This window comes from Cydia fagiglandana, chromosome 22 (genome assembly GCF_963556715.1).
Source record: "Cydia fagiglandana chromosome 22, ilCydFagi1.1, whole genome shotgun sequence".
NCBI classification, from domain to species: Eukaryota; Metazoa; Arthropoda; class Insecta; order Lepidoptera; family Tortricidae; genus Cydia; species Cydia fagiglandana.
The window spans coordinates 9,064,928-9,092,388 of NC_085953.1; the positions used below are offsets into that span (position 1 = coordinate 9,064,928).

The window sequence follows — 27,461 nt, forward strand, 5'->3', positions numbered from 1 at the left end:
ACTGTACTTTTATATTGGGTTATGATTCGTCCTAAAATGTTTAAAAACTACATTTACGAATGATCATGTATAGTGTAAACATTTCGGGACGACTTATTTATTGTTTTAAAAAATAAACTATTGCACTGAATCTAACGCTGGTATGGCGTGTCTAAAAATATCTCTATTGCAGGTATCAATAATGGCTTGAAAAACTCTGTTTTCAATATACACATTACATAGCGTCACACAAACCTGACCCTAAAATAAAATTAACAGCAGTGCAAAAATGATTCTTCAGTCTATGTGCGTAGGTTTATTTTACAGTGTACACTTTATATAATATGCTTAGCCTTAAGGTTGACTGGTAGAGAATGCCTTATGGCATTAAGTCCGCCTTTTGTACTATAAGATTTTTCTTTTGTGCAATAAAGATTAAATAAATAAATAAATAAATAAATATGTAACTAAAAATGCAACGCAATGTTTAGCACTCGACCTGGTTTAGCTTTTGCCAAATATCAATGTCTCCTTCCTTCTTACATGGAAAGAAAAGGATACATACGGCTTTTCGACACGGCGGACACGAAATCAGTCCCATTCTCAGAGAATATTGCCAAGTAAGTGCCATTAAGGCGTGATAATTATATTGTGGAGCAACAGTGTAGCGAGACTGCAACAGTAACTAGGTATGTTACCTATACATGGGGCATTATCTATGAAAGGGACCTTATTGTCGATGGCGCTTACGCCTCACAGCGTCGCGCGGCATTGTATTTATATCGGAGCAACGTTAATAATGGCGTAAGCGCCATCGACATAAGGCCCCTTTTCATAGATAACGTCACATATTACCGTGGCACAGTGTTGCTCCAAAAAAATTAACTGCAGTGTAGATGCACCTTTATAGAATTGGGTTGAATAATTATCCAATGTTCGACCAGTTTGTGTGACAATATGTAATCTAAATTATTCAATTACTGTTTAATAGCGGTTTGTAACCAAATGAGCGTTTCTAGAGCGTCGTAATCGCATAATCATAATTATAATTACTCGATATGCTAAGCTAACCTTTGGCGCTCTCCGGGAACCTCTGAGCATATATTGTTACCCTAGCCACAGAATAAATAATAGTACTAGGTACAGAAGACTCACTCTCTAACAAAACGCGTCTGTCACGATCAGCACAGATATGGCCGCTAGGTGGCGACAGCGCCACGCACGGCTTATGGCAAACCCCAAAATTGGTGTGGAACGGATGCACTTTTAGCTACCTGTAGCAAAGCGAAGAAATCGCGGAGTGAGACACGCCTGCCCTAGCTCACAATCTTACTAATTATGGCGAAAATTTTATTGTAATTAGTACCATACTGCATTGACATAAAGTCTTTATTACAACCAAATTTTCTGCGTATAGTGTGAACTAGGGTATCAATATGTATGTTGTGCGTTATTTTGTCTTTAGTCGGTTATGAGGAGTCAATTAGATAAAATACGTGTAATATGAGAAACAGATTGATTTTTGTTACTTGTTATACGATGTAACTTGAATTCAATTGCAATCTCGTATAAAATGAAGTAGAAATAGTGTTAAAAATTGTGTTCAAGTGCTAAAAATACTGAATTGTTACCAGGAGCCGTCTGTATAAACGTATAAATTAAAAATTAATATTTTTTAACAATATTTAGGTTTTAAAACAATTGGATAGCTTCCAAAAGAGTCGTAAGTCTGAGCTTGTTTTTGATACAAAGAGTAAAACTAATAGCTTAGCTCCCTGCGTAGATTTTTATATGCTCGGGTGCTAAGCTAATACTTCTAGTGCATGCACAAACTTCAACTAGCTAAGATTATTAGGAAGTTTTGAATATTATACATGGTGTGTCTAACCATAGGGCTTTAAATCCAGGGCTTGATTTTACTCGCTAAACTGAGCTACTTTTACTAACTATGGGACCAAACCTAAAATCGGGGAAATTTTTTGGCTTTTCCATAGAAAACGTCGTCATCTGATCAGCCAAAATGTATGAAAAAATTAAAAAAAAAAATTGAGATTTCAGGGTTGGTGCCATAATAAAAGTAGCTCAGTTTAGCGAGCAGAATCGAGCCCTGGTTTTAAAGCCCCAAGGTCAGACACACCCTCTATAAAAAGGTGTATAAAGGTAATATCCCCAGGAGAGCGACCAAAGTTACCTACGCATGTGAAACTATTCAGAAAAAATTGCTAGAAAAATTATGTATCCCTTATAATGCACACAACCACATCTTATTTCATAAGAGACAAGCCTTACAGCGATTTTACTAAATTATTGTATCATACGCTTGAGCCTTCTATGATTTTATATTAGGGTCTTAAAACTGGGAATTCTGTAGAACGAATATACGGTGTTTTTTCACTAACATGTTTCTCTTGAAACATTCTAATTCGAACCGTATTTCTTCTGAAATAGGTGCGCTTTTGCTTCACGCATGCCGGCACATATGTTGCCGCTGCTAAAGGATTAACGAATACTTAGTCATACTTTTCGTTTTTTTATCAGTTACGAAATATAGTCTATTTCCGTATAGGTGGGTTACGTATACAATGAGTAGCTTTCGTAAAAATACATCTAATCTTAAAAATAAACTATTTTACTAACCCATCTGCGTTCTAGAAATAAATTTGCATATTTATGAACCACAGAAATCCAGTCTTAAAACACTAATATACATACATCCATACTCTATGTAGGGGGCCTAATAGTGTAGAACAGAAAACCGGTTTTAAACTAATTGGTCAGTATTGCCAACTTAGCTGCCTATAAGAATACTATTAAGACATCGATTCTATACAGTCAACAAAAAATCATTTAATTTCAAACTCTGTTGCGTAACTTAAATTGAGTTTTATTCTCAACGCGACAGAGTTCAGAATTGAATGTCTCGTGAAATCGACTCGGAAGGTACATATACCATTTATACATTCCTTTAAGATATACAATACACGGTACTATACATAATGTAACGCTATGTACGTACGGGCGCGACGCACTGAGTATTCACTTGCTAATGTCCGATGCTGAGTTTTCACTGGACGACCTGTGAAAAAAATGTATTTAGTTAGAAACAAGACTCAAAGTCCAAAAATATATGTATACAAATGAAAGTTTAGTGGCACTACACCTTATAAAACAAAGTCCCCCGCCGCCTCTGTCTGTGTGTACGTATGTTCGCCATAAACTAAAAAACTGCTGAACGGATTTTCATGCGGTTTTCACCAATCGGTTATTATTTAGAGCAGCGGTCGGCAACCTGCGGCCCGCGGGCCGCATGCGGCTCGTGAACCTGTCACTTGCGGCCCGAGTACCGCCTTGGCTATTTTGTATGTAATAGTGACAAACGACAATGTCTCATAAAGTCATAAATATTAACAAAGTACGGCCCGCGTCACCTCCATTAACTACTATGTGGCCCTTGGCTGCTAAAAGATTGCCGACCGCTGACTTACGAGTGATCATGAGGAAGGTTTAGGTGTGTAATTTGACAAGGTTTTATGTAACCCGTACGAAGCCGAGGCGGGTTGCTAGTTACTAATGTATTAATACGTACTAACGAATTAGTTATGAAGTTATACAATTTACCTAATGGTCATAAAAAAATTCTAATGGTCAAACAATAGTGAGAACTTACGAAACGGTCACCTTGAATGTACAGTCATCAGCAATAGTATCTTACACAATTAGGGCCGCAAAAATATGTGACACGTTCTTATTTGGAGCGCAATAAGAGCGCGTCATATATTTTTGCGGCCCTAGTTGTGTAAGATACTATTGCTGATGACTGTACGAGTCAGGTAGTTACCAAACGATCAGTTTAAAAACCGTACCTTAACCGAACCGTAAGTACTAAATGTTAAGTCGGAATGTCAGTATCTTACATAAGCTACCATAGACGGACAGAATATCATCATCATCATCATCATCTCAGCCATAAGACGTCCACTGCTGAACATAGGCCTCCCCCTTGGACCTCCATTCGTACCGGTTGGAAGCCACCCGCATCCAGCGTCTTCCGGCGGCTTTAACAAGGTCGTCCGTCCATCTTGTGGGTGGACGTCCTACGCTGCGTTTGCTAGTCCGTGGTCTCCACTCGAGCACTTTTCGACCCCATCGGCCATCTTCTCTGCGCGCAATGTGGCCTGCCCATTGCCACTTCAGCTTGCTAATCCGGTGAGCTATGTCGGTGACTTTAGTTCGTCTACGGATCTCCTCATTTCTGATTCGATCACGCAGAGAAACTCCGAGCATAGCCCTCTCCATAGCTCGTTGAGCGACTTTGAATTTTGAGATGAGGCCGATAGTGAAAGACCACGTTTCGGAGCCGTAAGTCATCGCTGGTAACACACATTGATTAAAGACTTTCGTCTTGAGGACAGAATATACTAAACGGTAACGTCAAGTTGTCAAAATGGACCACATGGTCAATAAAATGTTTACAGCTTAGAATAAATTTAAAAGTGGAAAAAATACTCAGGCAGGCGTTGGAGTATCGATCCAGAGGCCGCGAGTTCAAGTCTCACCCGAGATAGTAATTTTTCTACTTTCAAATTATTTCTAAGCTAAATGGCATCGTTCACAGACGTTTCTATTTGTTAAAAATTAAAATTACTTTTACAGCTATTGCCAAATTGGTAGAAATGGAAACGAAGAATCATAGGCCGGTCATATCGAACATTAAATTCGCAAGCTAACGGCTAGTTCTGATTTTTTAATATGTTGTTAGGATCACTACCAGCATTGTAAATCCAAGTTTGCAGCTTCGAAAGACCTGTGCTAATTTTGCACCACTCAAAAAACCGCGAAATTTTCGTACTTTTTTTGGTATTCTCTATATAAATCCTAAACTATGCATTTTTTATCAAAAAGGTCTATGAACTAACTAAAGTTAACTAAAATTGCTACAATTTGAAACTAAAATCAACTTTGTAAGTTCAATACTTACCGAGATACCGCTCTGCAAAAATTGGCAATTTTATCCAGTATAGTGAAATTTCAACATTCGGGCAATTTTCGACCCCGAAATCAGAAAAAAATACTTATTTTACGGGTAATTTAATAAAACGATGTTGTAGCAAATGTAATTACCTTTAATATTCAGCAAACAATGATATCGCTTGACTGTAGGTACCGTTTACTCACTAAGCTTAAAAATCCAAAAAGTGGGAAAACTGCATTTTTCGCAAATTTGCTCTGTTTACCTAGTTCTCACAATGGTTTGAGGGTAGTATGAATTATAAATATTTATTAAACATATTTAAAAGGTATCAAAAATAACATTTAGTTAGAGCTGTTCATTTTGAGATAATTCAGTCTAAAAAATAGGCATATCGACGTCGTCTTCAATTTCTTCTGCGATCTGAAGCTTGGCGACGTTGTGACAAGAGACACCGGAGCAAAATTTGCATAACTCTGAGCATTTAAGGCCTGCTGCTTTTATGCAGGTACAGCCGCCTCCGCTACAGCCTGTTTTGTACCCGCAAAATTTCAAAAGGAAGGGAGGTGCCACTACTTCACTCGTAATTTTTATTGGAATGAGAATGATGATGTTTGGTCTTTTCCCATCCCCATTGAGTTGCATCGTTTTCCACCCCCAACCACTTCTGAATTTGGTGGTAAGTTCGGTAAGCATGGAATGATGCACCATCTTCCGTTGGAGGTAAAGGGGCCAAGTCAACCTTAGCGAAGGCGGCTGTTTTTATATTTTTTTTGTAGCGTATTCTATGGAGCATGGAGTGTATTTTTTGTGTAGTCCCCTCCATATAAAGCTACTAGGCATTTTGCTCCGGCATCTGCAATGGCTGGGTAGACTGCATTAGGTTGCAGGAATACTTCAGCTATGGTGATAAGCTCAACGTTCCTCTTAACGGCGCTCCACAGTTTGTTCCTCGCATGCCAGAAAAGGGCAGAGGTAGTGTCACACCCAGTGAAGGCGGGGAGAAACAACTCGAATCCTGGAGGAACTTCCAAATCTCCGCGATTAAATGAAGTTGAAGAATATTGTATGGGGCCAGAGTCACCACTGCCACTTTTGACGTACCCTGCAACGATATTCCTCACGGAGTTGTTACGGTGCCATATCACCTTGTGCAGTAAGAAACACCCATCTACCACAACAATCATGTCGGCTCCTACTGAGATGGTTTGAGGTAGCAAAGTGAAAGCTGAGTCGAACAACGAACCCTCTTCTGTGAACAATGCCGTGGGGGGTGGAGCTAACTAAGCAGAGCAAATATGTGAAAAAAGCAGTTTTCCCATTTTTTGGACTTTTAAGATTTGTGTGTAAACGGTATCTGGAACCAAAGGACTTCAAAACGCTACCCATGAGCTCCATCATCGGACACATGGATATGGTGGGAAAAGCTCTTGAGTAGTTCACGGAGTTTCTCTAGGGGGTAATTGCAAAAAAGATCCCTATGGGTCGAAGTGTATCCGCAAGGGCCCCCGAATACAATAAGATAAGATAAACGGTATGATCTAGAGACGTCGTTCTTTGCTTAAATTAAAGGTAGGGGAGACCGAGGGAGTTGTGACAGAGGAGAGTTGTGACATCGTAAATTTTTTGGAATCTATTAACTAGAAACTAGGTCGCAATAGCGAGCGCTTGTTAGTTCAAGTTACGAGGTAACAAACGCACACTGTTGCGACCTAGTTTCTAGTTAATAGATTCCAAAAAATCGACAATGTCACAACTCTCCTCTGTCACAACTGACCTCGGTCTCCCCTAATTACATTTTCTAGAACATCGTTTTATTATTTTAGCCGTAAAATGAGTATTTTCCCTGATTTCGGGGTCGAAAATAGAACAAATCTTAAAATTTCGCTATACTGGATAAAATTGGCCATTTTTGCAGAGCAGTATCTCGGTAAGTATTGAACTCACAGAATTGATTCTGGTCTTAAATTGTAGCAATTTTAGTTAACTTTAGTTTGTTCATAGACGTTTTTGGTAAAAAATGAATAGTTTAGGAGCTATAATGAGAATACCAAAATAAGTATGAAAATTTCGCGGTTTTTCGAATGGTGCAAAGTTAGCACAGGTCTTTCGAAGCTGCAAACTTGGATTAACAATGCTGGTAGTGATCCTAACAACATTTTAAAAAATCAGAACTAGCCGTTAGCTTGCGAATTTAGCAATTTTTTGTGTTAAATATGACCGGCCTATCAGTCGGGCGGTGTCTATTTAAAAGCTACTAGAAGTAGAAGGAAATAATCGAATTTAAACTGTTGTGAGACATACTAACATTGAAAAATTGCATTGTTGTGCGACGCGGCGAGCCGCAGGGCGCGATACACGGCCGTCGTGAACGCCGCTCGCACTGTTAGTGCTTGAGAAAGGAGACCTGGGCTCTCCGAAACATGTCGCGCGAGGGACTAAAAACAAGTGAGTCTAAATCGTAAAATTATTCAATTATAGAAGGAAATTTATACCTGGCTCAGCTTTTCGCAACATCGTAAGCGGCCAACGCGCAGTACTGCTTGAGCAGCGCGCGCAGGTCGACGGGCGGCGGGCCGCCTGGCTGCGCGCAGCGCGCGTGCGCGGCGAGCGCGGCGCAGCAGTACACGTCGGCGCCGGCGTCGGCCGCGCCCCGCCCCGCGCCGCCCGCGCCGCCGCACGCCGCGCTCAGCGTGCAGAACGACATCGCCTTCCACGAACCGAATCTGGGGAGTGGGGAAGATTTATGGTGTTCATAAACGCGTTACTGGCCTGAATTTACTAATAATCGTTTATCTTTATCTGTCACTTTGAATTATGTATTTGGCAGAAAGCGATAAAACATAATTTAACTAAATCAAGCCCATAAAGTTTTATGAATAAGGGGGTTAATACCCCGGCCACATAATCGACGAGTGGCATGGGAAGTAGGCAGATACGTGCGCTACTCGTCATGCCCGCCGCTCCCTATTTTGTCGGTTTTTTTGGCGCGAGTCGAAGGACCGACAATATGAAGTATGGAGCGTCGCGATTCACCACGCGAGTAGGGCCAAAACGGGCAACATCGCGACAGCACGGTATCATAGTGTGGCCGTTGTAGTAAAAACAACTATCTTACGTTTAGACTTAAACTAACCTACGCTTAAATTTAGACTTTTTATTCATTACAAACAGGCTACTTTACGAACAAGTCAAACTCTTTATATGTATAACGACGAACCGATTCTTAATATAATTTAAATACACCACAGTACATTAATCCACAACCTGTATGATAATTTTTCTGTTAATATAATAATAGATTTTTTGTTTCTCGTGTATTTTCGTATAAGTAACTAATTTTTAAGTTCCTTAAGTTAGCTATACTTACTTGTCAACCACAACCACCGGCCCATTCTTATACTCCATCTGGCACCCCGCAACGAACTCGATCAGCGCGAACGAGTCCCTATAAGGCGCTATAAGCCTATCCACAGCCTCCTCCCTCTCGCTCTCACTGACAGCGTCCCGCACTGCTCTAACAAACTCATTCTCATCCGGTTTCCCCTGTGTATACTCTGTTGTATCTCCGTCTAGCCAGCCAGAGCATTGTATAAACTTAACACTTAATTGGTAATCGTCTTGTAATGAATGTACGCTGACGTTTGTTACTTCTATTATTCGATCTGAAGGCGTGTTCTCTGGAACGCTTTCGACCTTTTCGAACCTGTAGCACGGCCGTCTTAATTCCGCCTCTTCTTCGACAGTGAGAGAGGGCGCTACAGGGGGTGGGGGCGGGGCTACGTCGGGAGGGGAGCCGGCAGTTCTCGATCCCCAATCGGGGAACTTAAACTTCGTAGGGGAGCTTAACTTGAAGTTTTTGAGCGACATTTTCGAAGGACTTTTAGGTGATTTTGGGCCGGATTTCTTTTCCGAAAACGAGGAGAAAAGGTCGCCGTTCGCTATGGATTTCCGGGCGGATAAGTCTCTGTTTCCAGTACTGAGACGCTCTAGTCTGAGTTCCGTTCTGTCGAAGCGGTACGCGGGTTCTACGTCAGACACAGGTGAGCTATTTTCCGGTATTAGTCTTTCGTCGTCAGCACAGTCTGACTCCTGCCGTCGGTAGCCATTGGTTTCCGGTTCGACGGGGGTTTCCGTAGGGGTCGGTTTCCGGCTGCTCTTCCGATGGGCCACGTAGGTGTCCTTGGAAACGAAGCTCGCTCTGAAGTTGGCGACGAACAGTTCCTTTTCGTCTTCGGTGGGCCAGAACGTTTCGCATTCCTGTAATGAGGAAAATTTTATATCTGCTTATTTGAAAACATTACACGACGATGTCGCCATACAACCTTGTTGATTTAGCAGAAAAGAATCGTATATATTCTTATTACAAAACTGACTTTACCCGAGAGTAAAGAATAGGCAACTAAGAATTTATGTGGGGGTCATTTTTGAGGTTTTCAGGGATGCAATGCAACTAAACGCGCATGGAAGTATGATGTGTACCTTTCATTGAGATTTTAAAATTTGGAGTGTATACGATTATTAGTCGCTAAAACTACATTTCGCATTCATCTTCTCTTACTCTACACTGATGTGAAAGAAACAGTTACCGGGTCGGACGGCGAGTACAGCAGTAGGACCAGCTGGGCCGTATGGTCCCATAGTAACCGCCACAGTTCGGGCGCGGCGTCGGGGGGAGGGTGTTGCGTCACTCTCACACTACACTAGACAGAAGGCGATAGTTACCGGGTCGGACGGCGAGTGCAGCAGTAGGACCAGCTGGGCCGTATGGTCCCATAGTAACCGCCACAGTTCGGGCGCGGCGTCGGGGGGAGGGTGTTGCGTCACTCTCACACTACACTAGACAGAAGGCGATAGTTACCGGGTCGGACGGCGAGTGCAGCAGTAGGACCAGCTGGGCCGTATGGTCCCATAGTAACCGCCACAGTTCGGGCGCGGCGTCGGGGGGAGGGTGTTGCGTCACTCTGACACTACACTAGACAGAAGGCGATAGTTACCGGGTCGGACGGCGAGTGCAGCAGTAGGACCAGCTGGGCCGTATGGTGCCATAGTAACCGCCACAGTTCGGGCGCGCCGTCGGGGGGAGGGTGTTGCGTCACTCTCACACTACACTAGACAGAAGGAGATAGTTACCGGGTCGGACGGCGAGTGCAGCAGTAGGACCAGCTGTGCCGTATGGTCCCATAGTAACCGCAACAGTTCGGGCGCGGCGTCGGGGGGAGGGTGTTGCGTCACTCTCACACTACACTAGACAGAAGGAGATAGTTACCGGGTCGGACGGCGAGTGCAGCAGTAGGACCAGCTGTGCCGTATGGTCCCATAGTAACCGCAACAGTTCGGGCGCGGCGTCGGGGGGAGGGTGTTGCGTCACTCTCACACTACACTAGACAGAAGGAGAGAGTTACCGGGTCGGACGGCGAGTGCAGCAGTAGGACCAGCTGGGCCGTATGGTCCCATAGTAACCGCCACAGTTCGGGCGCGGCGTCGGGGGGAGGGTGTTGCGTCACTCTCACACTACACTAGACAGAAGGAGATAGTTACCGGGTCGGACGGCGAGTGCAGCAGTAGGACCAGCTGTGCCGTATGGTCCCATAGTAACCGCCACAGTTCGGGCGCGGCGTCGGGGGGAGGGTGTTGCGTCACTCTCACACTACACTAGACAGAAGGAGATAGTTACCGGGTCGGACGGCGAGAGCAGCAGCACAGATTATATAATAGTTCTTACGAACAGATACTTATCTCTCAAAGAAAACGCAAATACCTACCGTTTTGATACCTACACAAAAATACAATGGAGTGACCTTCAGCGCGCCGCTCCCCGCACCGCGCGCACCGGCACAACGCTAGGGTTGCTGATGCTTAGAAATGATAAATAAATACCTACTTAAAGAGCAGAGTGAAATAAAAGGAAAGATAAATCTTGAATTATACCTAATATTTCGTTTTGCGTTAGTGTTTGTAAAATACTCATATCTTATCAAATGTTATATGTCCCTGCAGTAACCGCAATGTTAACGCCGTTTTATAAACCGCGCAAATCACAGCGGGATCACCCAGCAAGAACTAGTTTTAAAACTTCGTGTAATTTAAAACAAGATAGAGATTACTTTTACATTATAAAGAAAAATAATAGACAACCCATGTATACAGGCAATTAATTATAACTTTATAAGTTAACCAGAGCATAAATAAGTAGGTATTTTTCAGTGTAGTTAACTTTACTGTCGTTAATAAACATTTACCAAAATAAAACATTTACTAGATATCTAACTATACATTTGTCGTAATAAAGATTACATGTTTAATTAAAGAAATTCAATAGTACCTACGTAGCTTTTAACTATCGTAAAATTTGACAGTGCGGCGCGCGGTGACGTGCGTGCGTGAGCGCGTGTGGCAACCAACAGGCTTGCTTGTCTACCGTGAACGCGAGCGGATTCGTAGGTATTAATCCGAGCTCGCGCGGTGAGTTCCATAGGCCTGGCAGCAGTAGGACCAGCTGGGCCGTATGGTCCCATAGTAACCGCCACAGTTCGGGCGCGGCCTCGGGGGGCGGGTGTTGCGTCACTCTCACACTACACTAGACAGAAGGAGACAGTTACCGGGTCGGACGGCGAGTGCAGCAGTAGGACCAGCTGGGCCGTATGGTCCCATAGTAACCGCCACAGTTCGGGCGCGGCGTCGGGGGGAGGGTGTTGCGTCACTCTCACACTACACCAGACAGAAGGAGATAGTTACCGGGTCGGACGGCGAGTGCAGCAGTAGGACCAGCTGTGCCGTATGGTCCCATAGTAACCGCCACAGTTCGGGCGCGGCGTCGGGGGGAGGGTGTTGCGTCACTCTCACACTACACCAGACAGAAGGAGATAGTTACCGGGTCGGACGGCGAGTGCAGCAGTAGGACCAGCTGGGCCGTATGGTCCCATAGTAACCGCCACAGTTCGGGCGCGGCCTCGGGGGGCGGGTGTTGCGTCACTCTCACACTACACTAGACAGAAGGAGACAGTTACCGGGTCGGACGGCGAGTGCAGCAGTAGGACCAGCTGGGCCGTATGGTCCCATAGTAACCGCCACAGTTCGGGCGCGGCGTCGGGGGGAGGGTGTTGCGTCACTCTCACACTACACCAGACAGAAGGAGATAGTTACCGGGTCGGACGGCGAGTGCAGCAGTAGGACCAGCTGGGCCGTATGGTCCCATAGTAACCGCCACAGTTCGGGCGCGGCCTCGGGGGGCGGGTGTTGCGTCACTCTCACACTACACTAGACAGAAGGAGACAGTTACCGGGTCGGACGGCGAGTGCAGCAGTAGGACCAGCTGGGCCGTATGGTCCCATAGTAACCGCCACAGTTCGGGCGCGGCCTCGGGGGGCGGGTGTTGCGTCACTCTCACACTACACTAGACAGAAGGAGACAGTTACCGGGTCGGACGGCGAGTGCAGCAGTAGGACCAGCTGGGCCGTATGGTCCCATAGTAACCGCCACAGTTCGGGCGCGGCCTCGGGGGGCGGGTGTTGCGTCACTCTCACACTACACTAGACAGAAGGAGACAGTTACCGGGTCGGACGGCGAGTGCAGCAGTAGGATCAGCTGGGCCGTATGGTCCCATAGTAACCGCCACAGTTCGGGTGCGGTCTCGGGGGGCGGGTGTTGCGTCACTCTCACACTACACTAGACAGAAGGAGACAGTTACCGGGTCGGACGGCGAGTGCAGCAGTAGGACCAGCTGGGCCGTATGGTCCCATAGTAACCGCCACAGTTCGGGCGCGGCCTCGGGGGGCGGGTGTTGCGTCACTCTCACACTACACTAGACAGAAGGAGACAGTTACCGGGTCGGACGGCGAGTGCAGCAGTAGGACCAGCTGGGCCGTATGGTCCCATAGTAACCGCCACAGTTCGGGCGCGGCCTCGGGGGGCGGGTGTTGCGTCACTCTCACACTACACTAGACAGAAGGAGACAGTTACCGGGTCGGACGGCGAGTGCAACAGTAGGACCAGCTGGGCCGTATGGTCCCATAGTAACCGCCACAGTTCGGGCGCGGCGTCGGGGGGAGGGTGTTGCGTCACTCTGACACTACACTAGACAGAAGGCGATAGTTACCGGGTCGGACGGCGAGTGCAGCAATAGGACCAGCTGGGCCGTATGGTGCCATAGTAACCGTCACAGTTCGGGCGCGCCGTCGGGGGGAGGGTGTTGCGTCACTCTCACACTACACTAGACAGAAGGAGATAGTTACCGGGTCCGACGGCGAGTGCAGCAGTAGGACCAGCTGTGCCGTATGGTCCCATAATAACCGCAACAGTTCGGGCGCGGCGTCGGGGGGAGGGTGTTGCGTCACTCTCACACTACACTAGACAGAAGGAGAGAGTTACCGGGTCGGACGGCGAGTGCAGCAGTAGGACCAGCTGGGCCGTATGGTCCCATAGTAACCGCCACAGTTCGGGCGCGGCGTCGGGGGGAGGGTGTTGCGTCACTCTCACACTACACCAGACAGAAGGAGATAGTTACCGGGTCGGACGGCGAGTGCAGCAGTAGGACCAGCTGTGCCGTATGGTCCCATAGTAACCGCCACAGTTCGGGCGCGGCGTCGGGGGGAGGGTGTTGCGTCACTCTCACACTACACTAGACAGAAGGAGATAGTTACCGGGTCGGACGGCGAGTGCAGCAGTAGGACCAGCTGGGCCGTATGGTCCCATAGTAACCGCCACAGTTCGGGCGCGGCCTCGGGGGGCGGGTGTTGCGTCACTCTCACACTACACTAGACAGAAGGAGACAGTTACCGGGTCGGACGGCGAGTGCAGCAGTAGGACCAGCTGGGCCGTATGGTCCCATAGTAACCGCCACAGTTCGGGTGCGGTCTCGGGGGGCGGGTGTTGCGTCACTCTCACACTACACTAGACAGAAGGAGACAGTTACCGGGTCGGACGGCGAGTGCAGCAGTAGGACCAGCTGGGCCGTATGGTCCCATAGTAACCGCCACAGTTCGGGCGCGGCCTCGAGGGGCGGGTGTTGCGTCACTCTCACACTACACTAGACAGAAGGAGACAGTTACCGGGTCGGACGGCGAGTGCAGCAGTAGGACCAGCTGGGCCGTATGGTCCCATAGTAACCGCCACAGTTCGGGCGCGGCATCGGGAGGAGGGTGTTGCGTGACGGCGAACTCTCGCAACCGCCGTCGGCCGCACACCCATGACGCGTTCACGTATTCGCTTCCTGTGGAAAAAGAGGAATATGTAGTTATACGCGTCGACTTGAGAACCTCCTCCGTTTTTTACGTCGGTTAAAAAGACAACTTTATAGGCAGTTTCGGTGCCAGCATGCACAATCCCGCCATAAATACAAACATTATATGGGTGGCGATCTAAAGATTTACGACATAAAAATAAGTAAGCCTGGCTTACTTATCTAGTTTTTTTCGTGTACCCTGGTCATTCCTTTACTTTGTCCTATGCCTTTAGGACTACGCGGGACTTTGCGCACTTAACTACGCTGCACGACGCGGAAAACAATGTCCAACACCCGGATTTTGAACTAGATCTTAGAATCAAAAGGAATTATACCAAGTAAACAAATTGAAAATTACTGTAAATCAAAGATTTCCTAGGTCATATGCTCTATTTCTTTCCGCAGACACTTAGGTACAATCGGACATTAAGGTGTATTCCCATGGACAATTTTCAACCATAGAACAATCTTGAAGAAAGGGCGATTCAAGGTCATAGTTCCGGTCTCTTGTTCTGCGCGCAAATTCCAAGTTAGTATATACGTGTCTTGTTCTCTCACCTTCTACCCCTGGTTTGGGCACTAGCATGACTCGCGCCGTGTCGGAGGGCAGCGCGGCGCCGGGCCGGTTCTTGTCCAGGTTGTGCGGCGCGCGCGCAGACACCGACGCGTCCACGCACGACCGCGTTATTAACTGTAAACAAACAATAAGTTTTTGGCAAAAATCTCATTTTTGGTACAAGCTTTTATCGCTGACTGTACTTTTCTTACGACAGACAACTAATACTCATCGAGACAATTCTAAAAACCCCTAACACAATTAGGTTACGTTGTTTCGCCACAGAGTGTCTATGGCCACCTCCTGTCTCCATCATCAGATCAGCTCGATGGTACCATAATATTGCATTGTCATCCGATTTATACATGCATGCGAAATTTCAGTTAAATCGGAAACCGGGAAGTGGATCAAATGCAAAAGGTTAAAGCCTTTACAACAAATATGACTTACCAAGAACTGTTTCTCGAGCAGATTGACTGGCGGCGGGCCCTGATACGTTTGATTCCGATTCGCCAGAGACCGCATGCGCTCTAGCAACGCGTAGTTTTCCACTCGATTCGCCCTGTAAGTAAGGAATAGATAGTCAATCTAATTTTTTTCATCTTTGTGAGATTCCGTACAATTGTATGTTTAGTACGAGTGTAGACTTTATTCCAGTGAAATAAAAACAAAAATGGATATAAATAAATAAATATTATAGGACAGTAATATTTTTTTAAAGATAATGTGCTTATTCGAATTTTTAATTAAGAAAACAATTTGTTATAAAAATGCAATGCACAAGACACGTTCACTACGTATAGTGCGACATAAAACATTAAAAATTAAATAAAATGGAACTAAGAAAATTCCATACCAAATTGTTGCCATGTTTAAGCATTTACGTAGGAAGTGGCGCCCTCAATAATTTTCTACAATTTCTTGTCGTCCCGGACAACAAATTTCGGAATTTTGGAATTTGTTGTCAGATGGTCCCGGGTTCGAATCCTGGTAAGGGCATTTATTTGTATTTTGATACAGATATTTGTTCCCGAGTCATGGTTGTTTTCCATGTATTTAAGTATTTATATATTATATATATCGTTGTCTGAGTACCCACAACACAAGCTTTCTTGAGCTTACCGTGGGGCTTAGTCAATTTGTGTAAAAATGTCCAATAATATTTATTTATTTATTTATTTTATTATTTACTGTATACGTTGCGTATAATTCTAGTGTGGTCGCTAAAACATTTCTGAATTTTCAATATAATGTAAAAATAGAAAGAGGCTCACCTCCTCATCTCCTCTTTCTCCTGATCAGTCATATTATTATACGCCTGCATCTTCTTACTGTACGTATCCGTCGACCTCGGCGCCAAATCATACACCCCCTCGCTCTCATCCCCATTCACCATCACCTCTTTACTCTCCTCATCCTCTTTAACACTCTTGCTTTGCTCACTGTTCAAATCTTCAGTCTTTATAGAGAGTTGACTGCCGTTTTCCGCATTATTCTCGCTTACTTCTTTACTAGATTTCAAGCTGGCCGTCTCGCCGTTTTCTATTCCATTTGTCAAGTCATTAACGCTCTTTTGCTTGGTAGGTTTAAGGTCTAAAACGGCTAGCTCGTCTTCGGAGATGGGTTGGAGTAGTTTGACTAGATATTCCCTCGCTTTGGCGAACTCGACCTCTGTGTTTCCTGAGCGGACGTGTTCGAGCAACGCGTCGTGGACGAACACGTATTGTTCTTCGGTTTGGACGAGGTGGTTCCGTTGGGTGCGCGCGCGACAGAGGAACCCTAGAGGGCTCAGGGTTCCGGTGAGCTTGAGTTGGTTGAGTTGCGCGTCGAGGACTATGTACGTGCCTGTCCGTCCGACGCCCGCACTGTTAATAAGAGATAAAGGTTATAAAAATATCGAACTATGAGTAAACTTAGACATTTTTATTTCTAGTTTTGAAAGGTTTAAAATGCATCTATAGTATTATAAAACCTACCTAAGGCGGCGGCTACCTTTACGAAAGGTAACACAGCCAGTGGGTGCCTCGGTGTGCCGTGGTCGGGCCATACTGTCTCAAGTGAAACTTGTCCTTATATCTATAGTATTAGTACCTGCATTGCACTAGCACGGTGCCAGGGTCAGCTGCAGCGGCCTTCACAAAAGGCAACACAGCCAGTGGGTGCCTCGGTGTGCCGTGGTCGGGCCATACTGTGTCAAGTGAAACTCGACCTTATGCCTATAGTATTAGTACCTGCAATGCACCAGCACGGTACCGGGGTCGGCGGCGGCGGCCTTTACAAAAGGCAACACAGCCAGCGGGTGCCTCGGTGTGCCGTGGTCGGGCCATACTGTGTAATGGTATTGGACTATAATGCGACCGGCCGCGTCGGCTTCGTTCACTGGACTTGCTGGCTCGCTATCCTGTAGACACGAAAATAAAATTTAACATTTAAAACTTTCGCGTTTTGAACACATATTAACTTACATTTATAGAAGTGTTTAACGGGAAATTACAACTACTAACAACTATTGACAATAATTAACATTATGAGTAGTGGGTGGTTTGAAAATATGATGTCTATCCCAAACTTTTCCGTACACTTTTCGTCGGGTAGTTGCCTCTGTTTTAAAATTTTGCTGGGACATCAGTTAGCCGCGACCACGACCAGTGAAACCTGTGTCGAAACGTCGGTAAATAAAGGTAAGTAATTGAATAAATTTCGCGTTAGACCCGTCTACAAATGTGAGTTAAGACGGCAGTTTTTCCAACTGTTTGCTTGTTACCAGACGCTACAAACACTAATGAATAGCGCCGATTCTTCACAGGATTTTAAAGCCATATTTAAGTGAAATTGTCGCAGTAGTAGTTGTATTTTAGTGAGAGCGGTGGTGGCCAAGTGAATATGACGCCCGACTTTCAATCCGGAGGTCGCGGGTTCAAATCCTGGATCGTACCAATGAGTTTTTCGGAACCTACGTACGAAATATCACTTGATATTTACCACTAGCTTTTCGGCGAAGGAAAACATCGTGAGGAAACCTGCATACATCTGCGAAGAAATTCAAAGGTGTATGTGAAGTCCCCAATCCGCATTGGGCTAGCGTGGGGACTATAGCCCAAACCCTCTTGTGCTTGAGAGGAGGCCTGTGCTCAGCAGTGCGGTACGTATATAGGCTAAAAAAAAATTTTTTTTTTTTTACTTGTCTACGCCTGTCAGGAATGTTTACCGATTTCGGGTTGTTGTTCTTCGCCCGCAGATGGCGCACGGTGTAGGCGGCGCGTACATCTTCGTGTAGTAATGTGACGTGCACACCACCGAACTCCGCGGAGCTGCCCCGGCCGCCACCCGGCCAGTACATGTCGCATTTACGCTGGAAAATAACAACACATTATAACATACATATATATAATCACGCCTATTTCCCCGAGGGGTAGGCAGAGACCATGGATTTCCATTTGCGACGGACCTGACATAGCTCTTTCGCTTAGTTCACTTTCATAACATTCCTCATACACGCTCGCCGGTTTAGGGTGCTCTTGACTTGGCCTGTCTTCAGGATTACATTATAACAGATCTATTATCTTTAACAAAAAAGAAACCGCCTCATTGCGCAGTTTGAAGTCGGAAATTCCAATTTAATTTTTCAAATCGAGAGAGGCATCTGTTCGAAGATAGTAAGAAATTAATAACCTCGCCATTCGATGTTATAATTGTTGTAATCAAGTTATTTAGATCAGTCCAACTTTGTGATCATGACTTAACTTTATCAGCGTAAATGTAGTAAAAAACCGGATAAGTGCGAGTCGAACTCGCCCACCGAGGGTTCCGTACTTTTTAGTATTTGTTGTTATAGCGGCAACAGAAATAGATCATTTGGCAAAATTTCAACTGTCTAGCTATCACGGTTCATGAGATGATGAGTGGGATGAGCCTGGTGACAGACAGACGGACAGGACAGACCCTTTGGGTATGGAACCCTAAAAATACTTGAATTTGCGAAATTAAATTCTATATCGCCAAGGCTATCATTAATTACTCATCCGCCTTCGTTCAACTAGGTTGGTAATCATGACGACAATATGGACTTTGTGTTGCCAGATCATGCGCCAGAACGCGTCGAGAGTGTGCGGGGTGGGGCCTTGAGTCGCTATGTAGCGCCGCTTCCATACCAGCCACTCTAACTTCAATCTTATAACAGTGTAACAAGGACTATAATTACTCACCCGCCCTCGTTCAACTAGGTTGGTAATCATGACGACAGTGTGGACTTTGTGTTGCCAGATCATGCGCCAGAACGCGTCGAGCGTGTGCGGGGTGGGGCCTTGAGTCGCTATGTAGCGCCGCTTCCATACTAGCCACTCTAGCTTCACTCTGGTAGGGACGCCATCTGTAGAAAATATCAAGTATTTTATTGGTAAGAAACTGAAGTAAGATTTCTTGCAAGTCGACTACAAGAAACGCCCAAATGCTTAATGTTTCTGAATAGGATTAACCAAACCAGGATTGTCTAACGTGTCCTGCGTCTCACATTTTGCGAATTGAGAGAGTGAGATGCACTGACATTGGACAAAGAAATTGGACAGGTGGAATACCACTAAGGAAATAATGTGCAATTGTGTAAATGTTATAACCGACATAGTTTTTAATTATGGCTAAGTTGTCAAAACGACATCCGTGCCGATTGCTACGAGCTAAGTACTTTTTTAAGCTTGAATAAACTAGCGGCCAGCGGGCCGCATGCGGCCCGCGAACCTTTCACTTGCGGCCCGCGAGCCTCCCTGGCTATTTTGTATGTAATATTGACAAACGGCAATGTCTGATAAAGTCATAAATACTAACAAAGTGCGGCCCGCGTCCACTTCGTTAACTGCTATGTGGCCCTTGGCTGCTAAAAGGTTGCCGACCGTTGGTCTAGTGAATAGCGTGTAGTATAGCAGGGGTGCGAAACTCCTGACTTCGGCCAAACTCGAGTCAGCTCGGCTCAGTATTGCTCCAAGCAATTATTAGGGTTGACACAACTTAGCGTCCCTTAGCGTGCACGACCACAGATAAGATAATGGCTTGAATTTTTAATAACCCTGAATAACCGAAAGGGATAGTGTCATATATTAGAAACAGACAGCATGATTCGACCCTGAACCGTTGTCAAACTTCGGTTTTGTAGGAAGTTTCCTTTCTGTACGGCAGTACTACTATTTACTCTGTGGTAGTAGTCCAGCTAGTAGGAAGTGTTTAACTTACCAACGTCGACGTAAACATCGTCGAGATCCGGATCGCTATCGCTTCGCTCGCTGTCGCTATCGCTCTGCTCGCTCTCCACGATTCCGGAGAATTCGATGTTGAGGAACGCGCTCTCGATACCTTCCGCGACTATGGGCGGCGGCTTGGCGGGTTTAACTGATGGTTGTCTGAGGGAGAAATTAAAATAAATGTTAATATTGATGTCGGCGGCCGATCGTAAGATCAGGCAGATCGTAATGTTCCTGTGTAACATTTTGACGATAGTCTCATTAAATCAATATATAGGTAAGTAGGTTCGTTAGGTTGCTTCAGATGCCCGAAGGGCCAACTGGCCAGAAATAGGAGCCCCGCGTAGCGGGGCTCCGTCGACTCAGGGAACGAGTCAAAGTTTTTTACGTTTCACGATATGCCTAGGAATTTCACGATATGCCTGATTTTACGATCGGCCGCCGACATAGATATTGTGATAGAATGATGGATAAATATCAGCCCGGTATGGATGTAAACATATTTGAACTCGTTCTCATTTGTCAAAACAATTAATTCACCAGTCGTTTAGCCTCGTGCCGCCCAATGTACATTAGGATGTACACTTAGTTTCGATGGAATGTCAACCTTAATTAAAAAGAAAGTAGGTAGCATTTCATTTGTCTCGAAAATTATTTGTACAAGTGAAATTAAACCTAATTGAAAATACGATAAGATTCCTTGGCTATAATTTTGTATGGTGGGCGGCACGAGGTTAGAGCCCGTCTTGGCTGCAATGCTTGGTAATATTAGATGCCCATGTCATCCTTAACACTTGTCGTGTGGACTTTACTTATTGCCAGTTGCACCAACCACATTTGACAGACTGATCATCGTCAGCCGGCCCGCCCCGCGCCTTTACTATGAAACTTTCCATACATAAAAATTTTGCGAACTCTTTAACGTTCGTAACAGTTTGGTGCAACCGACCCTTAGTCTACAGGGAATGTGGTGATTGAAAGACTTAAAAGGTCTGCCACCACGAAAACTTGACATTTACACTTTGCGCGAATAATCGGAAGCCCGTCCCGCCTCCCACACTTGCTTTGGCAATGTACAGTCACCTGCAATAATATATTACACAACGAAGGCCTCAAAAATATCTGACACAATCTTGTTAGTAAAATCTTAAGAGCGTGTCACATATTTTTGCGGCCTCCGAAGAGGCACATATTATTGCAGCACCTCTAGCACATCTTGCATCCGCGACTTAGACCGCGACTCGAGTCGCCATTCCCGCGGCTGTCAAATCTGTCGATTTCCGTAGCATAACTTGTACCCGCGACTGCAACAGCCGCGTAGAGAACTCAAAGTCGCGGCGCGACTCGTCAGTGTTACCCGGCGAAATCAAAGTCTAAACAAATCGATATTTGCAAGTGGCAACACTGGATCGGAAACCAGGGATGCGCTAAATCATTCGTTCTTTGGTGGTAAAAAATCTAGTTTTTTGTCGATGGTTAAGTTTTTCCTGTCAAAGTCAAGGAACTTTCAAATTTTGTCAACATTTAATTACGGGAAAAAATATGAAAAAAATGTAAGTAATAGAGCCTTATACACTTAATATTGAAAATATTCCTTAAAATATATATTGTTTAAAAATTTCTGTTTAATAAACCTTTTAAATAATATATTTTTGTAAGTAACTATAAATTATTAAATAATTATTATTGGTTTTGTTCTCATATTCCTGTTGTAAATAGTGTTTTTTTTTTCAGAATAAGTTCAGCATTATCCTATACACGATTGATATCCCAGCACCCAAAGGAAAATATTGTTAACAGGAACGTGCCAACGGGACCCCAAGTGGAGAGTCAGGAAAAGAAACACATTAGGCAAGCTTGTAGATTTCAAACGCGGAGCTGTCCCCTTTTCTAAATTAACTAAGATGTGAGAAGCGCTTTAGCTTTAAGAACACCACCGATGAAGTGAACTATTAATAATAACCCTAATGGTTATGGCGTACCTATCTAAGCTGCCGCGGTAATTCTCAAATAAGTTTCATATAGTTTTTCTTGTGCCAATAATGGATGGCATGTGTGTTTACTGTGTGAGTGTTTATGATTTGACAAATTGATATGAAAAGCTTATTTCATAGTCCTCGATGAAGTCATGACCATATTTTATTGTTTTGTTTACAAACCAATTTTCTTTCCAGGGTGATATTTAATTGTCCTACGCCGCATGTCGAAGAAAAAGGAAGAGAGAAAATACTTTTCAAGGGTAATAAAGAAGATTCTTACAATTTCTCTATTGTGGTTCTAGATGTTAATATATATTAGGTTTAATAATAAAAAGTCGAATATTGCAAGAATATATAAGGCAAAGCAATATACTATTAATTTAAATATTGTTTTTTTTTTCTCTTGTATTTTTACCTGAAAAGAAACAAAAATAAAGTAGTTAGGTACCTAGAACTCCTAGAAGCCATGATTAGCTCCCCAAGGCCCACTTCATACCTAATGCTGACAGCAACGTATCATAGCATGATCGTATCAGGCCCTGTCAAACGTGAAGTGAAACATCTAGAACACGGGTATGATCTATAGGAGTTTCAATATGGTAGACCATTATGATAACCGTACCTATGCTACGCAGACTATGACATGAGCGTAACGACTCCTTCAAAATATTGTTGGTCGGCTCGGTCCAGTCACGTGACGGTATGGTGTTGGCAGGGGATGGAATGGTTTAGTGGGTGATGACTGATAATATTTCATACAAAGCATGATTTTGAGCCGGACATGATCCTGTTATAGCCACGTATTACATCATTCTGTTACAGTACGATGCAGCGGGCACAGGCCACATGTAGGTATGTTTTGTTGAAGTCGAGGAAGGTTCCAAACGGTACAGTCGACGTCAAAGAGATCTTTACGACTAACGTTACAAAAAATTATTTTCACGACTTTATTGTCATAGCATTTAGGTCGTGTAAACATTTTTTTGTTACTTTGGCTGTAAATTTCTCTTTGACGTCGACTGTACCTAAATAGTAAAAGATTGTTGAAATTTGAAATTAGACATCTAACCGTGATCCTAAATGTTACTACCAAGACTATGGCTTACTTAATAAGTTGGATAGTTTGTTTTGAACATTTGTACCTACCCACCTCATCGGCTTCGTTTATGTACAAGCAAGCGGGCTCCGTTGTTAGGTTGATGAAAGTTTTGTGTAAGGAAGTCTTAGGATTATGTACTTTTACAAATTTACGAACCTGAATTGAAATTTAAAAATCCTACATATGTACCTATTTACTTAATTGAGTACCTACAAGCTAGCTGTTTGAAATTAAAGTTGTAAACATGATGGGTGTGTTGTGGTACTTGTAGGTATAACCGTGCATAATCGATATAAGAGTGCGTAAAGCGCATTTAGTGATTGTTCCATACTTTCTTATTCCTTAGGGCAATAAGTAATTATACAAATTATATTATTACATAATATATGAAACTTGTTTTTAAGTTATAATTATCATGAGTTTAGTTAAAAAAGTACAAGCAAACCACCCGCGAGAGCGAGTCGCGTTATAAAGTCGCGTAGACTTCGACTCGCGGATTGACATAAAGACGAGAGAATATTTTGTCTCAAAATAGGCAGTTGTGCTACGGATTTTAGTTCAAAGTCGCGATCGTTGTCATTTTCTGACAGTGACACCTGATCGCGAGTTTGTCGCGGCTCTCGCGTGTGAGTTGTGCTGCCAACACGCGACAAGCCGCCAAGTCGCGCCGATCTGTCACTTCTCGCGCCTGTCGCGGCCAGTTGTGCTAGAGGTGCAGGTGACTGTACTCTCCGCTTCCGATGAAAGCCACAAGACGGCAGACCCTCCAACGCGCACGGTCACTATAGTTGTCTTTAATGGTGTACCTGCGTATCTTGCGGTCGATCTTCCGCCGGGTGTTGGCGTCGAGCTGGTCGCGGATGCCGTCGATGAAGTTGGCGTTGACGTAGCCGCACTGCGCGCCGCCCGCCGCCGCCGCCGCCGCCGCCGCCGCCGCCGCCGCCGCCGCGCCCGCGCAGCCCGCCGCGCCGCAGCGCGCGCCCGACGACACGCACACGCGCGAGTGGTCATCTGGGGATAAATTATGCAAATTGTGACAACAGATCAATCTTCATCTGAGAAATTAGTATACCCATACTAACCCTGCACCCAACTGTTCGTATCGTTAAAGAGTTCGCAAAATTTTTATGTATTTTATGTAAGTTTCATAGTGAAGCGCCGGGGCGCGCCGGCTGACGTTGATCAGTCTGTCAAATGTGGTCGGTGCGACTGGCCCTATGTCTACCAAACCGAGAATCTCCAAAACGTTGCCTTATATTGATATCCTGGTCGCATGACCCGGATGACGCAGCGAGCGAAGCCTGCATAGAGATAGACCGACGATCTAACAAGAACATATCAATCCAGAATTAAAGTTGAAGGTCCTGAAATTCCCCTGATCTTTATCCGGGCTATGGAAAAAATAAAAATATAATTATAGAATACTTGGAAATAAAATCAATAATAGTCGACATTTCTATAACTTACATGCAGTGATGTTCAAATAGCGGTTCTTGAGCCGGTTCTCTGGCCGATGGCTGTAGTGGCTCGTGTGACCGAGCGCGGCAGACTTCGCAACCACTATCTCGTACTCTTTGCTGTTAACAAATATAATGTCATTTAATGGTTAATTTTAACAAATCAGCGCTGGTGGCCTAGCGGTAAGAACGTGCGACTTTGAATCTGAAGGTCGCGGGATCAAACCCCGACTCGTACCAATGAGTTTTTCGGAACTTATGTACAAAATATCATTTGATATTTGCCAGTCGCTTTTCGGTGAAGAAAAATGTCGTAAGGAAACCGCGAGGCGTAGTTTACCCTCTGGGTTGGAAGGTCAGATAGCAGTCGCTTTCGTAAAAACTAGTGTCTACGCCAATTCTTGGGATTAATTGTCAAGCGGACCCCAACAATACCTGAATCCAATGTCACCATCCGCGTGCAGGGCAGCGACATGCTTCGGGAAGTCTCTGGCGCACACTACGGGATGCTGCGCGCCGCCGATGCGGGGCGGTTTGGCTGAACTCTCCGGCCCCGCCGGTGTGGGGGAACCCGCCGGCCGCAGTGGGGAACAGTTTACCACTGTAAGAAGTAGTGAAAGTTGAATGATCGACTACATGTAGGTCACTCGATAAGTTTTGAAATAGACAGAAATGAAACAAAGAGGTGGCCTGTACTTTTTAAAACGATATTTTCATAGACAATGATGGGCCGGAAAATATTTACTACCTTTTTAAATCTACTTCTAAAAATCTAATCTTTGTATGTATGAATTGAAAATGTTGTATAATATATTCATAAATCGTCCTTAGACCACGCCGACGTTTTTAAAATTTAAATCAATTTTTAAATGAGAATCATTGTCTATGGAAATATAGTTTTAAAAGAATATGTGATAGGCCATCTCTTTGTTTCATATTTTTCTATTGCAAAACTTATCTAGAATTGACATACGTATGAGTATACGATCGTTTAATCGTCTATCTCGCTTTGCGGCGCTATTTGTGGTCAAAATGAGAAACCAAGGCGGAAAACCGCTCCTATAGTGTAGAACTAGCAGCAATTATAGATAGAGTTAGGCCAAGAAAAGTCTGCAGCGGTTTTGATAGCCCACGCAGTGCAAATAATATTTATACGTCATAATTGCATAGAAGTTTGACGTTTAAAATGTTTTAACTGCGTGGGCTATCAACATCGCTGCAGAATTTTCTTGGTCTAACTCTAGGAATAATCAGACTGACAACTTACCAGGTTTCTTGTACGAGTTTAATGGCGCCCTGGCGGCTCTCTCGCCGCCTTCCTCTAGGTAATTGTAGGCGGCGCTGATGCACTTGCTTAGACGGGATCTGCACCTGTTCAGAAAAATAATCATTCGTGAAACATATAAGAAAGAGCTGGTGGCCTCGCGGTAAGAGCGTGCGACTTGCAATCCGGAGGTCGCGGGTTCAAACCCCGGCTCGTATCAATGAGTTTTTCGGAACTTATGTACGAAGTATTATTTGATATTTACCAGTCGCTTTTCGGTGCAGGAAAACATCGTGAGGAAACCGGATTAATCCCAATAAGGCCGTTTCCCCTCTGGGTTGGAAGGTCAGATGGCAGTCGCTTTCGTAAAAACTAGTGCCTACGTCAAATCATGGGATTAGTTGTCAAGCGGACCCCATGAGCCGTGGCAAAACGCCGATATAACGCGAGGAAGAAGAGAAGAGTGAAACGTACAAGAAACAACGCGGTGTAAGCTTTGTCGATGATCAAAAAATGTAGGTTACAGTCAGGTCGTTCAGTGACTGATCCAGGCGGTTTTGTATTTGGTCGGTTAACCCATAAATTTTATAACTACCCGAAAATGTATCAATTGTTCGTTTACTTTTATTTAAATACCTAAAGATTAACCCCCTTTTAAACGTTTACTAAAGTTGACAAGCCGATAATAATCGTTTGTTCCTTTCCGCCATATTGGTATGATGGAAAGGGACAAACGATTATTATCGGCTTGTCAACTTTAGTAAAGGTTTATGAATAAAGAGGACAGATTATAGTTACTTGCCTCCAGTATAGTAGGGCGGCGCCGACGCAGGCGAGCAGGGCGATGGCGCCCGCACCTAATATGGCGGCGTTCATAGTAGATTGTTCTATTTGGTCGCTCGGCGCTCGAGCCTCGGGGTGGACTTGGCACCACTCGGGGGAAACCTCCTGTAAAATACGACATTATAGATCAAATATAAATATAAATAAAAAACCGGACTATTGCGAGTCGGACTCGCGCACGAAGGGTTCCGTACTACCTACGCGAAAAACGGCAAAAAAATCACGTTACAACAAACTCAGCTGTGGTAAAACTAGTTTAAATTAGTACTGGCACTGACCTTAGGCTCGGATGTGGTTCCGTTGACTAGAAGCAAAGGCGTGGCCACGGACAGCGTGACGGCGTATATCTTGACCTCGTAGCGTGTCGCGTTCCACAGCTCCACAGACTGCAAAAAGAACCTCGTTATAGACAATACCAGTACCGGGAACAAACCCTAAGGGCGTTATTCATAAACGCGTTACTGGCCTGAATTAGGGTCGGATGCACCAAACTGTTCGTATCGTTAAAGAGTTCGCTAAATTTTTATGTATGGAAAGTTTCATAGTGAAGCGCCGGGGCGCGCCGGCTGACGTTGATCAGTCTGTCAGATGTGGTTGGTGCAACTGGCCCTAAGCTATGAATCGTTTGTCTATGTCTATGTTATGTATTTGTAAGAAATGGATAAACCATAATTAAACAAAATCAGGCCCGTTAAGTTTTATGAATAGGTATCGCTTTCAGTATGGATCAAACGGGGCCAAAGATAGAAGATATTATTTAATTTAGCTTTCACTGAACATACAATTTTTGACATACGATTTGACCTCCAAATCTATATATTTAAGGTCCTCTATTGGCTTTTATTTGACCCCATCCGTGTA

The 27,461-nt window shown here is 44.6% G+C and overlaps 1 protein-coding gene across 1 annotated transcript in view; it reads right to left on the minus strand.

The window, feature by feature from the left end:
- Positions 1-730: 730 nt before the first annotated feature.
- The window catches only part of LOC134675458 (uncharacterized), a 51,832-nt gene continuing 25,101 nt past the window's right edge, over positions 731-27,461 (minus strand). Inside the window, exons 8-24 of the mRNA XM_063533727.1 lie at positions 26,879-26,986; positions 26,560-26,705; positions 25,761-25,864; positions 24,929-25,094; positions 24,504-24,613; positions 23,843-24,047; positions 19,951-20,117; positions 18,933-19,096; positions 17,936-18,079; positions 16,959-17,128; positions 16,002-16,592; positions 15,178-15,289; positions 14,730-14,862; positions 13,999-14,159; positions 8,319-9,208; positions 7,444-7,674; positions 731-3,055 (exon numbers count right to left, since the gene is read on the minus strand). Coding sequence (XP_063389797.1) covers positions 7,449-7,674; positions 8,319-9,208; positions 13,999-14,159; positions 14,730-14,862; positions 15,178-15,289; positions 16,002-16,592; positions 16,959-17,128; positions 17,936-18,079; positions 18,933-19,096; positions 19,951-20,117; positions 23,843-24,047; positions 24,504-24,613; positions 24,929-25,094; positions 25,761-25,864; positions 26,560-26,705; positions 26,879-26,986 — 3,597 coding nt within the window. The 3' untranslated portion in view covers positions 731-3,055; positions 7,444-7,448. The remainder of the gene's footprint in view (positions 3,056-7,443; positions 7,675-8,318; positions 9,209-13,998; positions 14,160-14,729; positions 14,863-15,177; positions 15,290-16,001; positions 16,593-16,958; positions 17,129-17,935; positions 18,080-18,932; positions 19,097-19,950; positions 20,118-23,842; positions 24,048-24,503; positions 24,614-24,928; positions 25,095-25,760; positions 25,865-26,559; positions 26,706-26,878; positions 26,987-27,461) is intronic.